The sequence below is a fragment of the Prosopis cineraria genome, unplaced genomic scaffold, assembly GCF_029017545.1.
Source record: "Prosopis cineraria cultivar Desert tree isolate PC_DT_omini unplaced genomic scaffold, ASM2901754v1 PC1, whole genome shotgun sequence".
Lineage (NCBI taxonomy): Eukaryota > Viridiplantae > Streptophyta > Magnoliopsida > Fabales > Fabaceae > Prosopis > Prosopis cineraria.
The window spans coordinates 51,284,687-51,301,244 of NW_026555332.1; the positions used below are offsets into that span (position 1 = coordinate 51,284,687).

Genomic DNA, 16,558 nt, shown 5'->3' on the forward strand with positions numbered 1-16,558 from the left:
CTACTATGAAAATAGGAATTTAAAATGACTTTCATCTTTATAGAAAAACTATATAGAGATAGAGAGCTTTAAAAAAAAGTTTAAAATAGTAATTTGGCTTAATAAATAATATCTCCTAAAATCACATAATGAATATAAGATACCAACAATGTAAATTGTTAAATTGACGTAAATACTAATATATAATGTAGGGTAGGTGAATGTTCCTCCACAGGCGTATCTTTGTCATCAGTTAAGTAAAAATGGCCTTTGCAATGACGCAGTAGAGAGGAAAGTAATAAATTAATCTGATTCACGTGAGGAGATGCTTCTCAGCAAATTTACAGTTACAGCAACGTCGTGTTTCAAAAGGGACAATATTTCCATGCACTTGATTATTGGATTCAACAGCGGGCATGAACTGTCTTAGTATATAGTTTACAGCAATTCATTCTTGGTGTTTCTTGAATTGTTATTAATTACTGTCGTCCCTGAACTGCCACTGATTTAAATTCGGAAGAACAATGAAAGCAAAGCACTCCATATAATATAATTCTCCAAATGACTCAAGATTGAGATCATTTTTATTTAAAGAAAAAAAAACGGCTAAGATTGGGAATCAGGCAAGTGGTTGAAGTGGGGATACAAATGATAGAGTTATTGACAAAAGGGTCAGAATGAAAGAGACGTAATATAGATGGAGGCGTCCCCTTGTCCCCACTGTGTTTCAAGGAATCGGAATTGGCGAATTGGCATAAACAAAAGTGGGTGACCCCATCATGTTCCCAACTTATGTGGACATCTTTGATTTCCCTGCAACTGCACAACCCCCTCCTTACTGTGATGATATTAAATATTAATTAATCTTAACTTGTTATTTGTGCATAGATGCTGGGATCGATATTGATTATTTGTATTATAGCACCCATGCATGCATTCTGCATATATTTTTAATGGGTGTCGTGCAAGAGAAGCAGCCAAAGAGAAGTTATTATATATTGAGAGATTGGTTCGCAGCAAGCAAAGCTAACTATCGAAATAGGCTGAATTTTGATCGGGAAAATGTACATATATAATTAAATAAATACACCCAAAAATGGGTGTTTGTGTGTGGGATAGAATGATATAATGAGTCAAGCGCTACGTACGTTGGTGACTAAATTGGCCAATATGTCTGCTGTCTGACTCTTCCTACTCATTTGCAATTATCTGAATTATTGAAGCTGCACGTGTTTTGTTTTGTCTCTCTGTCTCATGGCTCACGCTACAACAAATAGCACTACCAGGCATGCACTAGAGAGAGAGAGATCAGAGAGGTGAGAAAGGATATATATATATATATATATATAATGGTTGGAAGTGGAAGAAAAGCGGCGGAGCTAATATGGGTGTGGCTGTTGAGCCAAATTAAAGAGAGATTTTTTTTAAAACTAATTCATACATCAAGTATCAACAACGCTATAGGAATACAGTTTGGTTTTATCATGAATTCTCCCACTCATTTATACAGCTTGTATGTGCACAAGGCAGAAACTACCAAGTGTAGAAATCACTTTGCATTTCATTAATTACTGGGCGGTCGCGCATACATAAATATGCTCGAAGCCTTCAATAATGATCATAATATATATATACACACAGACACGTGCTAAAAGTAAACGATTGATCCAGTGGCCATAAGTGCACATACTGATCAATAATCTGATTTTATTAGTACGTACGTCCGTACGTACATGCATGCATATCATTATGATTCACATTGTCTTATTAATTGAAATTTTTTGGATAAGCTTAAAAATAAGATCAATCCTCCATATTTTATTTGTAAATTTTGTTATCAGATTTTTATTTTAATTGTCTATGCATGCATCAGCTCCATGTATACATATGCATGCTTCCTCATTAACAACAGCATTGCTGCATGAAAAGTTTGAGACTGTTTACACACACACACACAGGCCATGCAATTCCTCTGTCTAACTCCTTTAATTTTCTGTGCACCCTTTCTTCTTTGTCACACTTTTCCCTCCTCAAAGTCTACTTGTTAGCTTTATGCAGACGAATGTAACAAGTAAACCCTTTATATCATTATAATTTACAACCGCCTGATTTTAAGGGAACGGAAAATTAGTTGCATCCTAAAAAATAAAAATTGGCCCATTGAAATTCTGAAACATATTGATGAAAAAAAATAAGAAAAATGAAATGTAATATCAGTCGACTGTGTACTAGGAAACTTGATCTAAAAGAAACCATTTGAAGTTCCGGTTCAGCCTATACATCAAATTTGCGTGCTAACATAGTTATACTAAGGGCATAAATTGACAGGAATGATGTCTGATATATGTTAACTTTTCATTTCTTTGATCCTTGCATTATGTATGCTATAACTAGACGTTTGATTTTCGAATATTCAAATAAATTCATTTTGCATATGCATGTGCTCGTTTTGATAGTGAACAAGGTTTCCTTTATATAAAAAATCTTCAACATCTAATTCTGTTGTTAGATTTTTAAAACGAATATCAAATTGGCAATTACAGTAGACAATTTGAAACTTCATAGTTTTAATTATCCATGAATCGCAGTCGAGTTCTGGATAGTACAATTATTCACAAATGCTATCATACCCAAATATATATATATATATATATATATATATATGAATAGTAATATTAATACTACTATTATTTATTAACATGGTGTGCTTATAATTTACTCCCAACACGACAGAGGAATTAAACCGTGTTTAATAAAGAACCTAATGCAGAAATACAATCTCTTACACCTCCGAATGGGGGAAAAAGATGATAATAAATTTCATCTCTCACATCACAATAGCTTTATTCCATTTTATTTTTTTCATGTGTTGGCAGTAACACTGATTTAAATAGAGGCAAAGACCAACTTGAGTGAACTGAATTTTAACATAAAGTTTTCATATGTATGGTTGGCCGAAAAAAGGCGGGGTAAATGGTAAAGAAAGTAAATGACATCGTCAATTCAGGGACTAGAAATAAAAGCATATTAAAGAGGGCAATAAATCTAAACGCCTGCTTGCAATTACACGTCAGCATGGGCCAAGCAAGATTAAATTAATGGAGAATTATTGCAAGAGAGGAGAATAGAAAGGTGTGGAAGAGGGAGAACCACATCTTTAACTTTGACAAGAAAAAGGGCAACGTAAAAAAGTGGGATCTAAAATTATGTCATTTACATATATGCTTTCAAAATATGTTATTACTTTGGGTGACCAGCAAGGACAAAGCTACCATTTATCACCAATGAGAGTCTTAAACATTTTAGGGATTTTGTACTACTAGCCAAGAAAGAAAGCCACATAATTGCGAGCATTCAAGGAACAAGAGATACTCAAATTATAAGGAAAGTACAATTATGCCCAAAAGATCTAGCAAGGTAAGGTAAGGGGGTGTGCTAAAGAAACTTCCATGAATGGCAATATTGACCAATGTATCCATTATTGATCATCTGTACCTATCCTTAATCATGGAAGAAAATGTATAATGCACAGCAGGTCTCTAGAAAGAATCATGACTATATAGAATCCATAATGGATAATAGGAAGTCCCTCTCATGGAATATAGGTCAAGTTTCTAATCAAGTATATGCAAGACCAGAGTATAAATATTCCACAACTATATCAGCAATAGCCAGTTTAAAAAAGAGTGTGAAAGAGACAAGCCTTTGGAAGAAAGGGCTACAATAGATGCGCTTTCCATTATTGATAAGTTTCACCATCTCGCCACTCCTAGGGTTGCTCCTAAAACTCAGATCATCAATTGATGTGTCTGTGTGTGTTTCAGATCCCATTGACCAGGAACAGTTGTCAACGTTGTTAATGCCTGCTAGTTATGCAACCAACAACTATGAACCTCGGGGTCAAGTTCTTTAGCTAGTTTGCTATTTATGTCTCTAAGTCGGTTTTACCAGATAAAACGCCTACAAAAAATGTCACTGCAGATTATATATAATAGTTATAGACGAAGAATAGAGTTCCCCACCTTTGATTTGGAGGCGGTGAATCACCGGAGCTAATTGTTGGGTCCTTGGGGATCTTATTGTAATTATTTTTTACTCATTCGTTGAATGAAAGTTTTCTGTTTACACCAAAAAAAAAAAAACCAGGGGGGCACTGATCTGATATGCAATATTTATCGTAAAACTGAATGGAGAACAAGTGAGGAAACAAATATTCAGTGTACATGAATACGTTTGTAGAATTTTAAAGGAAAAAAATGAGTTTGAGGACCGAATCGGGGAGGGGTGAATACGGAGAAAAATCGATCGTCGATGAACAAGACTACTTCCACAGTTAATCTGTGCTGTAAAATTCATGAGGAACATATGTAAACGTACACACAGCAAAATAGAGTGAATGCAATAGTCTTTAATGACTGACATCATCCAATGATATTAGACGCAACAAAAAGTAATAAAGAAATGATCGAGCAACATGATGTAATTATATGCTTTTAGCTGCCTTTTATTTTTTGGAAGAGGGCCTAAAAGGCTTAAAAAGGAAATGCCAGTGGACAAAAAGGGGATTGCTTCGAAGGAGAAAGTGCCAAAATGATCAAGTAGCCAGCTATTGTGTAGTCACACTCAGTGTTGCAAATAGTGTGAGAAACCCAATCAATTTGCCCTCGGCGACATTATTTGCATTAAAATAATCACTTCAAAGCCATTGAATTTCTCCAAAGGCCTACACAATGCCAGAGGGGAAAAACATGACATTAGGTGGGAACAGAAGGGACAGCTAGCTACTCATGGTTGATTATAGTAATGGACTATGTGTGAAAAGTAACCATATTCGAGGAAGCCCTTGTAAATAAAACCAAAATTAAAAAAAAAGTGCAAAAATAACGTTAACACAGACATCCCAAAATGTAGGTTGGCTATTTCATGTAAATAATAAAAGGGTAATTAATTAATTAATGAGAAGGGTGGGTCCGAGAAGAAATAATTAAAAGGAAACAATAAATAAGGCCGTAATATTAGTTAAGAGATGAGTAGTGAATACAAATGAAGGAGTTGACAGGCGAGAGGAGAGAGGTTTGAAAAGATTGACCTGCGTCCCCCTCATGCGCACCCTTTTTTCTCTTACAGCAAAAACTGATCAGATTCTCCGTGCCTCTGACTCTCATCCCATATCGATCTCCTATGAAACGCCACTTCCAATGGTGACCCTTGAAATGCCTCCTACAAAAAACACCAAAACATACGCCCAAACGAACCACGGATCCATGAAAGCAAAAGCAAAAGACCAGTCATCTACGTGCGCGTTTACTAAAACTATTTTCAAGTGACAATTTTTTCAAAAAAAAAAGAAAGAAATTTATATCGCCAATATCCATCCAGAATAGTAGCGCTCGTTATCCATATAAGCCAACCTCCTCCTACTTGTCTCCTTTCAATTAATCATCCATGTGCAATTTCATATATATATATATATATATCTTTTATATGTATCAGTAGTGATTTATCTGAGCTTAATTATAGTCATGAGGTTGGTGGTACATTGCTGGGTCGCATGATCCACCTTGCGAGCTATGACGGTTCTGGCTATTGTGGCTGCTATCCTTGTCGCCCTCCAATCTGGAACCCATTTGCCCCGACGACGACGTCGCTCCCAGATTCAGGTAAACCAACCTGGTGTCCAGATTAAGGTTCGCAATATTGCTGTTGCTACTACTGCTGTTATGGTCTTCGTTCATTGGGGGATAAATGGCCGTTGAAGAAGGAGGATTCACGTTGCCTTCCTCGCGCGACAGTACGAGAGCTGCGGATTGAACCAGCTCCAAGCACAGCCTCAATTTGTTTGGCTCAATATGGGCAAGCCCAGGGACGGCTCCTTTGAACAGAAAATCAGAAGTTAGGGTTCTCAGGATGTCAAGAGGAGTCACCCCTTCTACGGTCCGGACGTTCGGGTCGGCGTGGTGGTCAAGGAGGACCGCCACCATGTCCGGTGACACCATCTCGGCCGCAAGGTGAAGTGGGGTCTTGCCGGCGGGTCCTGCGGGGTAGTTGACGTCGGCTGCACCCAGCTCCAACAAGGCCTTGACGACTTCCCGGCTGCAATTCTCTACGGCGTAGTGCAAGGCCAGTGCTTCATCTAGATTTAAGCCTTCTCCCATGACCATGAGCTTCACGAGTTCGACGTCGGAGGAGTCAAGCGCCCTTCTCATTCTGCGGATTTTCTGGTCCTCAAGATCCGCGGTGGCGCTGATATGGTCGTGATGGTGGTGAGGGTGGTGGTGGAGGACTAGGGAGCGGCGGACGAGGGAGGTTTTGACACGGAGCTCTTCGATTTTAGCAACAACATCGAGGGGAAGGTGTTTGGCGAGCACATCAGGAGGGAGACCGGACTTGGCAACGAGATGTGAACAAGTGGTCCAGAGTTGGTGCATGTCTTGCTTTCTTGAAGCTAGGAGCACTTTCATCACGTCTTCAATGGAGGCCTTCTCTACCATGCTGGCTAATTGTTTCTGCGAACAAAAAAAAAAAAAAGAGGAGTGATTAATTAGGGGAATTTCAAAGTTCGGAGAAATAAGTTGTACACGTAGTGTAAGACAAGTCTACGAATTGATTGAAGAGAAACAAAGTGGATAGGTTGTCTGCTAAATTTACGTTTTCGGACGAAGTTTTTCATATCGCGGGGTTGTTCACTTTTCCATTCCGAACCCCAAATGAGGTAAGTGAACATGTTTGAGAAAGATAGGGCGCGCAAACAGTGGAAGCCAAGACTCGATGATTCACCTGAATTTAGTAACTCTGGGAGATGTATTCCAATGCTGGAAAAACCATACATGGTACGTAAAATCAAGGAAGTGTCACATCTACCCAGAAGTAACCCAAAAAACAAAAAATCGATGCTCGGAAGAGAAGAGCAAAAATCTGTGTGTGTGATGTGAAGAGACAAAAGGACAGAATTGTTGACATGGAATGGAAGGGACTAAGGAGGAGCAAAATGAGAGATGGAGATAGATGCATTCACCCATTATTCACTCAATTCCTGAGAAGCAAGTGGAAACAAAAATAGGAGGAATAAGAGTCAAATCGTAAATTAATCAATCACTGTTATACTGCATATGGGATGATTGGAAAACAAATCTCGCCCGATTCACCATAAGATAATAGCAATTACTAAGAAATACTAAAGAGTAAAATAGAGTATAGGAACTCAAGAATAACCCCTTCCGCTTCACGAAAGCCAGACCCCATCAGTAATCAGAAATTGCCCGAATTTCCAAGACCCACAAGACACACCAGTAAGACTAGAGGGGTCATACTATTCAAAGATGGAGATGACAGAAGCAAGCAGAGGAAAAACAAAAACCTGAGTGAGCAATGCGAGCTGCTCAACGCCAAAAGATCTAGCGGCAGCGAGAGTATCAAGGGCGAGATCAACGGCGGAGGTGCAATGCGTGTGCCAACAACCCCTTTCGCCGCAATTAGGCCTGGGCTCGTGCTTCTGAGGCACAATAGAGACTTGGCCACTGTACAAGAACTGAAGCAGAAGCAGAAACACTTCATAGCCCACCGAGTTCACCGGAATGACCCCGGGCCTCGATGTAGAGTTAGCGGAGTTGACCCGCGAGCCTGAGGCAGGGTCCAGACCAGACGGTGGGTCTGGGCCGCAGAAGAATTTCCTGAAGAAGAGGCTTCGAGCCGCCAGGATGCAGCGGTGGGCGTGAACCAGTCGACCCTCCACGCTGAAAGTGACGTCGCTGAAGGCTTGACCGTTGATGAGCAGGTTAAGATAGTCCATGGATAGAGATCTTAGAGAGTCGTCCAAAGACATGGTTCTACGTCTGAAGCTTTTAGGGTTGCGAGAGGCTTAGTTTGTGGTGAGCCAGAGAAACAGACCGGACAGGAGGGTCAGGAGAAAGGGGTGAGATGAAATAGTGAGAGAAGGAGAAGGAGGAAGAGGATTGGGGTCATTAATTCGGTCGCTTATGTTGATGATGAAGAAGAAGGTGAGACGAGCACTGTAATTGTTGTTATGGGATTCTTTGTGAGGTTGAAAGTGTGGGGGATTGGTGTTTTGTGAGTGCTCTGATAGAGATGTTTCTCTAAAGGAGGAGGCAGACAAGGAGAGCAATTTGAGGTGCCTATTCTGGACGGCTAGGGGTTTTAAAAAAGACATCTTAATTCTCAAAATTCAATTAAAAATAATTACTATTTCCATTTATTTTTAAAGTCGTATGTGATTGGATTATGAATTGAAAGATCGTTTCTGATTGGCCCAATGCTGCTCATCTCTAATCGAGATCGTAATTTTTTTTTTTTTTGGGTCAAGGAATCGAGATCGTGATAAATAGACGCAAAGTTGCAGTAATGAGCACTGGACGTTCCGTTCGTCTCCTTATCGAAAGCTCAAGTGTTGACCCCCTGCATCCTTCCGCCCCGTAACTGAGAATTTTTTTTTTATCCTTCAGTATTGAATAAATAGTCAGCTCAAAAAAAATAAATAAACAAATACTGCCTCCCGTACTTTTTATGATATAATTTTATTAGAATTCTCATGATCCTATTTATAAAAAAAAATTAACAATTCCTGGCCTGAAATATTTACTTAAGTTTAATTTTTTTTTCTCATTAAAAAAATACTACCTTCATATCAAATTATAAAATAATTTTGAACAAAATTATACATACTAATAAAATTCATTAAGTACATTATATAACCTTATTTTTTAAAAATAAAAATTTTCCATTCATTAATTTAATACTTCATTTGTTTAAAAATATTAAAGAGAGAGAATATATGAGAAGAATAATATTAAAAAATATCATTAGTAAAACTTTATTTTTATTAAAGAATTTTATATTTTGTGACTTCAAATGTGTTTTATAATTTAGGATAGAAGAAATATATATTAATTAATAAGATTAATTTTTAAAAGCTGTCGGTCATTTATTAAATGAGGGTATCTTTTGCAAGAAATTTACATTTGTAGCATATTTATTGAGTACAACTATTTTATGATTTAATGGCTAATAATAATTTTTCCTATTGAATAGGTCCGAGGGTAAATCAATCTATGAACAACGCACAATATATCTTTCTATAAATTTTGTTTATATTTTGGATGAATGTTAGTATATACTATTGCATATTAATGTTTATATGTTATGTTGAATTGATGTTAATAAAAATATTGATACTGATAGGTAGAAAGAAAATACTGATATTGAATTTTGGAGAAGGGAGGAGTGGGCAAACCCATCGTTTTTTTATAATTGCATGATGGCCCAAATGAGATAGAATTTTTTTTTTTCTGTATGGATAATGAAATTTTTAGAGGACTAGTTTAATTTATAATAAAATATTATTTCATATGTTAAATCATTAATTCAGTATATATGCTTTTATTCTGGCCCAAAAAAATGATACTTCTATAAACGTATATATGTTGCCGTAAATGTAAAATTTTTTTTTTAAATACTCTATCCTAATTAAATTACGGCTATATTCTCATCACAGCTGACATATATAATACTTTTCATTTATTAATTATTCATATATTCCTAATTTACTTCATCAAAATCTCTTTCAGACATAAATTATCTGTATCTCTCCATAAACTTCATTTTCCTTTATTCTTATCACTGTCAAATGCACTCAGCCGATCTAAACGCTACAGTTGTTCACTTTCTTAACATGATGAGATGTTCAATTCAATACTGGCTAGCGTAACGAGTCTTTGGTTTTTTTTTTTTTTTGGGTTAATATAACTATATTTCAATTTAACCTTCAGATGGATTATGAATATATATTTTTAATGATTGCATTTGATGACAAATTGTCTGGGTTTTTAACCTTGACTAAAAAAAGGTGCTGCTGTACATTGACGATTGTCGTTCTACGTGCTCACAAACAATAGGTTTACCATCACTGCCAAGCACCATGCCACTCAAATTTGCTTCTAAGAGCCCCGCTTCATTTGGCGCGGGGGGGGGGGGGGGGGGGGAGTAGCGAACATTGACCAAAAGAAAAGTTATTAAGTAAATATTGTTTTATATTCTGTCGGTTTTAAATTATAAGATATTTTTAAATAAAATTTTATATATTAATAAATCTCATTAAATATGTCTAACAATTTTATCTTTTTTTAAAAAAATATAAGCTTTCAAAAATACCTATAATTTAATTTATTAAAAAAAGTGATATAAATTAATTATAGAAAAAATGTAATATTAGAAATGATACATTTAAAGAGTCTTAATCTACTCAAAGTGTCTTATACTTCTTCAAAAATGTCATATAATTTACAATGGAGGAAGTACATTCTAAGCAGTTCTGAAAGAATTTAAAGTTATGACAAATCACAATAATATTTCTAATGAGGCCCATGCAATCCTAATACCTGAAATTCGAATTTTATTACTATTATATATATTATAATTAATTATTAGCTGCCAACATTTTATTTGTAAATAAGTAAGGTCATTCCTAATTTTTCAATGACAACTTGGTAACGATTGATGAGACTCCGTGCCTTCTATAATTATTGTCAATAAAATGATTCCGGTGTGAATGAGTTATCGTTCTGTATATATTACTAAAAGCGATTAATTTTTTTAAGAGTTAAAAAAATGGATTAGGTTTGAAAGTCTTCACACTGTACAATTTTAGGCCATGAAATTTGTTCAATTTGAGTTTTTATGCGTTGTATTTGTTCGTAGATAACACAGGTATGTGTGGTATGAGCACATGCCTGTTGCGGCTTATCATTATCTCAAAATAAACAAATGTCACCAATGATTAGCTTTTCTGATCGATAACCAAAGAAGGAAATCAGAACGATTTTACAATGGAAAAGCCTGGATTTGCAGCTGCTTTTATATCTATTATTATTTATTATCTTTATAGTATGATTGTGGTTCAACTTACGGTGAAACGTGTCTCCTCAATGTTTTCTATCTTTAGGAGCTGGCTAGAAATATGATTTTAAAAATGTTTTTAAACTAAAACAGTATGGATAATGGGGTCTCAAACTCTCAATCATCAAATCAATCAAAATTTAGTTATATAATAATGTGATTATCCTAATTAGGCATAATTACATTGCCTCATGTGTATCCCGAACTTGTGTGATGAATTTAAGCTGAGTCCTTTAATTTAATAGCGCATGTAGTAAAACATTTTTAATTAAATCACAACTATCAACGAGTTAACTAATTATCTTTAAATTTATATACACACTCCGTGTTTATTTTCATTTAATAGGATGTCTTAATTAAAAAATTATTAATTACACCTCTAATTAAGGATATTTTTAAAGAAAAAACTTATTAATTGCATATTGAAAATCTCAAAATGTCTCATATTTTTAGGAGAATCTCAATCAAGGCTCCCATAGCACAAAATTTTATAGCTAGTATCAAATACAATCTAAAAACTCTTTACAAGGTCAGGAGCCTTGAGTAACAATATTTGCCCTTGGACATCTTGCTATCAATTGCAAAATATTGTGTTGTACATTTATCAACATTCTGTTATTTTCTCATCATGCATAACTTATACATTTTAAGTTAAACTATTTTTACTATGCCAACCATACATTACAAAACATTGTACTTAAATTTTATAGATATTGTGTTATATATTTATGGACATTTATTATTCTTTCATCCTGCGCAACTTGTACATTTTAAATTAAACCACTTTCACTTGATCAATTGTACATTATAGAATATTGTGCTGAGAGTTTTATGCACATGGTGTTGTATATTCATGAAAAAATGGAGGGACAATGCATTTTTTTCTTGTTAAAATATACTTTCACTTAAGGCCCTTGGGCCTGGAAAGAGTTTTCATATTATATTGGGTTCTAAATATAAATTTTTATGCTCCATGAGTCTTAAGTGAGATTCTCTCTATATTTTTTAATATCTTACTTAAAAAAATATTTTTTTAATAGAAGGACTATTTACTATGGAGCATAGAGTTTGTTTAGTTATCAAATATAAAATCATTAAAAGGCGCGTGCACTTATGGAGGCAACGAATGCATAAGTTTGGGATTTTTCTACTATTTTCTCAGGTGCAATCAACAAACAAGATTTAGGTCTAGTAAAGTCCAAATATACTTGGGAAAATGACAACTAGGAACCCATGATAACATTCATGATAATTATAGACCTTAAATTATTAAAACCTCAATATTAAACCATGATCCTTACTTGCAATTAAAAAATATGAATAGTCAGTTGATAAGTTTATCGAGTACACTTAAGATTATTTATAACGTTAATTGAGAAGTTATGAGAGTTAGTTATGAATCTAAATTTTTTATTATCAATATACAGATAAACCATTTAGAAAATTACGTAAATATAATTGAAATTATTTGTATTGTTAGTTGAACATTTATGAGAATTAGTTGTGAATTATAAATCAATTATTTATAATTTTTTTTGCTTTCAATAGATAAATAAATTATTTAAAAAATCTACTAAACAATAAATAGACTTTAAATTGTTTGTAATATTAATTGATAATTTATGAGAGTTAGTTATAAATCACAAACTAATCACTTGTAATTTCTTGGTATTGTTTGAAAAATCAAGAAAAGATAGCTAAAAATTTTTTTAATATTAGTTGAGAATTTATTAAAGCTCGTCGTAAATCTTAAGCCAATCAGCAAGAGGTAATCTATTGCTAATAAAAATTATAATTTATTATTGAAATTTCAATGATTCAAAACTTATAATTGTCATTAATATTTTTATGAAGTTCCTAATTATCGTTTTCCCAATATATACTCTGTAAGAAACAGAATCACCTGTCCAGGTCCTTTAAGCGTGATTTGTCAGGGACATGGGAATTAGCTTTTTAATAAAAGAAGAATGTTTTCAATCTTTCCAAGCGAAAAATAACTAGAACCTTAAAAATCTGAACCCATTCCTCAGCGGAAATTAAAACCTTACGTGACTTTTTGGGGTGGGGGCGGGGAACTCTTGACAAAAACAACTTGATTGGGGAGTTTTTTTTTTTTTTTGTGACATGATATTACTTATTACTGCTTCGTCGTAAGAATAGGAAAGTAATTACCTCCTCCATTATAGTGATTATTTTTTTTACAGTGTACAGGTATTTTTTACGAGAAGTTGAAATAAATTTTGTTCAAAACACGATCAATCATTAAATATGATTACCTCTCATGACAAAAATTCAAATCTTAATTTTGTACGTAGTGAGGGATTCCGTTAAATTAAGTCTTATCCATTTCATTGTTTAAAAGCCACTATTTGGAGCACAACATTATCAAGATACCCCAAAAAGAAAAAAGTCTTCGAAGGGTGTGAATAGTGAAAACAGAGGTAAGAAAAAATGAGGGAGAATGGAAAAGATTCGAGAGCTCTACGTATAAAGATCCATGAGAGTGTTTTAATTTAGTTACAGATCTCCATATATAAATCACTTTTAATGTATTTAATAAGAAGTTAGAAATTTTAAAAAATCTTAAAACTCATTAAATCTATTTTAAAAAATAATAAGTTTATAATTTAATATGTTTTTACCAATTTTTAATGAAAGATAAAAGGATAAATTTATAATAAAAAATTAATGACAAAGTTTATAAATAAAATTAAAAAAATTATTCTCTTAACCTCGTAAGTAAAACAGGAGCAGCACGTAGGAGTTGAGGAGCAGCATAAAAATTGATGAGAGAGAGAAGGGGTAGGTGGAATGGTGCGATCAGGCAGGTCGGGGAAGAGCGGAATGGAACAAGCAGTGGTTCAAAATTTATTTATAGGCCGGGACATGTGCCCTACATGCATCCATCAAACTGTTACTCCTCCTGTCTATATATAAAACATTTTTTAAAAGTTTACTTTATATAAAACATAATAATAATATTTTAAATAATTAAATAATTTTTTTTATCTTAAAAAATAAAATAACTTATTAATTGTATATTTTTTTTCACTACAATTATGATATTAACAAAAAAATAAAATTAAAAAAATATTATATTTTTATATGAATTTAATTAAATAATAAATATTTATTAATATATGAGATTTAATTAAAGATATTTTATATATAATAACAGAAGAAGTAATTAATTATTTTAATCAATACTCCTCTTTCTTTTCCCCATACAATCTCTGACTCATACACCGACTCGAAGTGTTACGATCTTGATAATTTAAATTTGATCAGTGATTTGTTAGTTTATTGTGCAGAGAAAAGAGAAGTGAATTGAAGGAAAGGGAGGGGGCGGGGGGAAGGATGATTGACAGCACATGGCACACTGAGTGTCTTATGATATCAGAGAGTGCAGATTTGACGTTTGACTAGTCACGTCAGTCCATCACTATCCATGTGTCTGCAAATTGAAATGAATAACTACACGATGGCATTCTTCATTGTTGCAGCTTTTTGCCTGCGAACCCCAATTATTTGGTCTTACCTCCTTGAGCAAGCCCCCCATGTGCCCTTTTGTTGGCCTCTTCTTCCCCGCCTTCATGCACACACATCTCATCTCTCCCACCCTCCCTGTCCTTTCGATAGCTTGGCTCTGCCCTGCTTTGATTAGAGACGTCAAGCTATGTGTGAATAATCATATGAAATTTAAATGGGATCTTTCTCCCATCAATTGTATGGAATCCTCTTGCTAAAATTAGACGAGGTTGATAATGAATCAGAAAGTAAAGGACTCTGGATCGGAGTGATGCTGTTGATTGAATTAATGATATCCGTATACGCGTCAACGCCGTCAAGTGTGTCGCACTCGCACCCACGACACGCACAACGATCCCCGTTTGCTAAAGGCGGTCGAGCTCAGCTTTTAGGAGAACTGGCTTGGCGTTGGCGTGGCCCTATTCAGGCATACAATATTAATTGAATTAGGATGTATCCGCACATTTTATAACTATATGATATATATCTGATATCTTTTATTTATTCAAATTCGAGATTTATATACCATCTACATGTCAGTGTTGAATGCACGAGCATCAGCCCCTCTAATATTTCCAAAGCATTAGGTGCTTTTTAGATAAGTTCAGGGGGGCAAAATATCTTGACCGGAGGCATCTTGTAAAGGAGAGATGCATGGCTCCCCTTCAACCTTTTTGTGCACTGACGAGTCCTTTCAGACTACTTTACCAATTTTCTCCGCCTCAGACGCTGTTCCACTAATTGATTTAACGCACCAGCAACGTCCTCAAGCTCCATTCCAATCCAATTTCAAGCTACAAGGAGTTTGGGAATCGAATGGAGAGATTCTCTTATTTAGAATCAGCATCAAATAAAATTATTTGGGTCTTCTACATTGATGTATTTCTTATTATTAAATGGATATAGAAAATTTAATATTAGATAAAGTTGAATTTAATAACTTTATAATGTAAAATAAAAAAATTCACAAAGTTAAACCTTAAAGTTGAGTTAAAATATAAGAAAAATTACATTTAGATCCCAAAAAAAATAATTTATTATCAAGAGTTCTCATAAAAATTATAAAATACTTTTAAATTTTAAATCTTATGTATTTAGATTAAAGGCATTGACAATTGATCAACAGTTAGAAATTGTAAATGACTGCTAATCAATTGTCAATGCCATTAATTAAATTTTAAATGTGCAAGACTCAAGATTTGAAAATATCTTTTAAATTTTATGATACCTCTTAATAATAAATTCCTTTACGTATGACTTAGATTTAATTCTCCCAAAATATAATGTCATTTCATTACTCTTTGGTTCTTCTTCCTCTTCTTCTTTTTTAACTCTCCAATCCTAACACCTATAAAACCAAATTGAGCTGCAGCCGAGTGCCCAGTGTCGAAATGAAATCTAAAACTAACAATCGTATGTTGAGGACGCGAGTGATGTGAAATGCTCGGGGGTGTTCTAGTTCATTCTGCTCCGAGTTAACATGCGAAGTGATTCGGTAATAAAGGGAGTGGGTTGTCTCACCGCAAGTGCATTTGGAATTTTGGATGGCTGTCTACCATGACACCATTGTAGTTGACATTTGACTCTCATCACTCCTCACAGGTGGTGTCCACTACAGACCTCTCTCTCTCTCTCTCTCTCTCTCTCTCTCTCTCTAGATTGATTTGGTATTTCGTGAGATGGTGATATCAGATATGATCGTGTTATTGGGAAACGATGAGAGTTCCATATATTCAGCGCAAGTGGATGAAAATCAGATTCAAGTTGTGTGGAAGGTATAGAGTCAAGAATCCCATCACCATCAAGTTTCCCTCTTATATGGTAATACATGTATTCTACATGTGCTGGTGGAATATTATTGGGGTCAATTCAAACCTTTCTTTTTGCTCCTTCCATATATAATTGCATTACTAAAGTCTCTCACCCATGGAACATTCCACCACTATATCCACATGACACCCATCTTCCTTCTTCTTCGTACTTGTATGATATATATATCCTCAAAGACATCACACTGATTTTATGTTGGAAAGGACAGTCTCTCTTGTTTTTTTCCCGCCCTTCAATTTGACTTTTGTTGAGGTGATGGTCGTCCCTAGACACAGACCTAAAATATAAAGGCAACTCACGCTGGGGAATTCAA

The 16,558-nt window shown here is 34.6% G+C and overlaps 1 protein-coding gene across 2 annotated transcripts; it reads right to left on the bottom strand.

Moving 5' to 3' along the window:
* Positions 1-3,332: 3,332 nt before the first annotated feature.
* Positions 3,333-8,106, bottom strand: LOC129288962 (BTB/POZ domain and ankyrin repeat-containing protein NOOT2-like). Of its 2 annotated transcripts, XR_008588106.1 has the most exons (4): positions 7,337-8,106; positions 5,090-6,485; positions 4,002-4,097; positions 3,333-3,842 (listed from the first exon to the last, which is right to left on the bottom strand). XR_008588106.1 is itself a non-coding variant. In XM_054925788.1 (2 exons), exons 1-2 carry the CDS (start codon positions 7,799-7,801, stop codon positions 5,490-5,492), a joined length of 1,461 nt encoding a protein of 486 aa, XP_054781763.1. In that variant the 5' UTR covers positions 7,802-8,106; the 3' UTR covers positions 4,878-5,489. The 2 variants fall into 2 exon arrangements, 1 of the variants encoding a protein (XP_054781763.1); XM_054925788.1 differs by lacking the exons at positions 3,333-3,842; positions 4,002-4,097 and having other exon boundaries at positions 4,878-6,485.
* Positions 8,107-16,558: the final 8,452 nt, after the last annotated feature.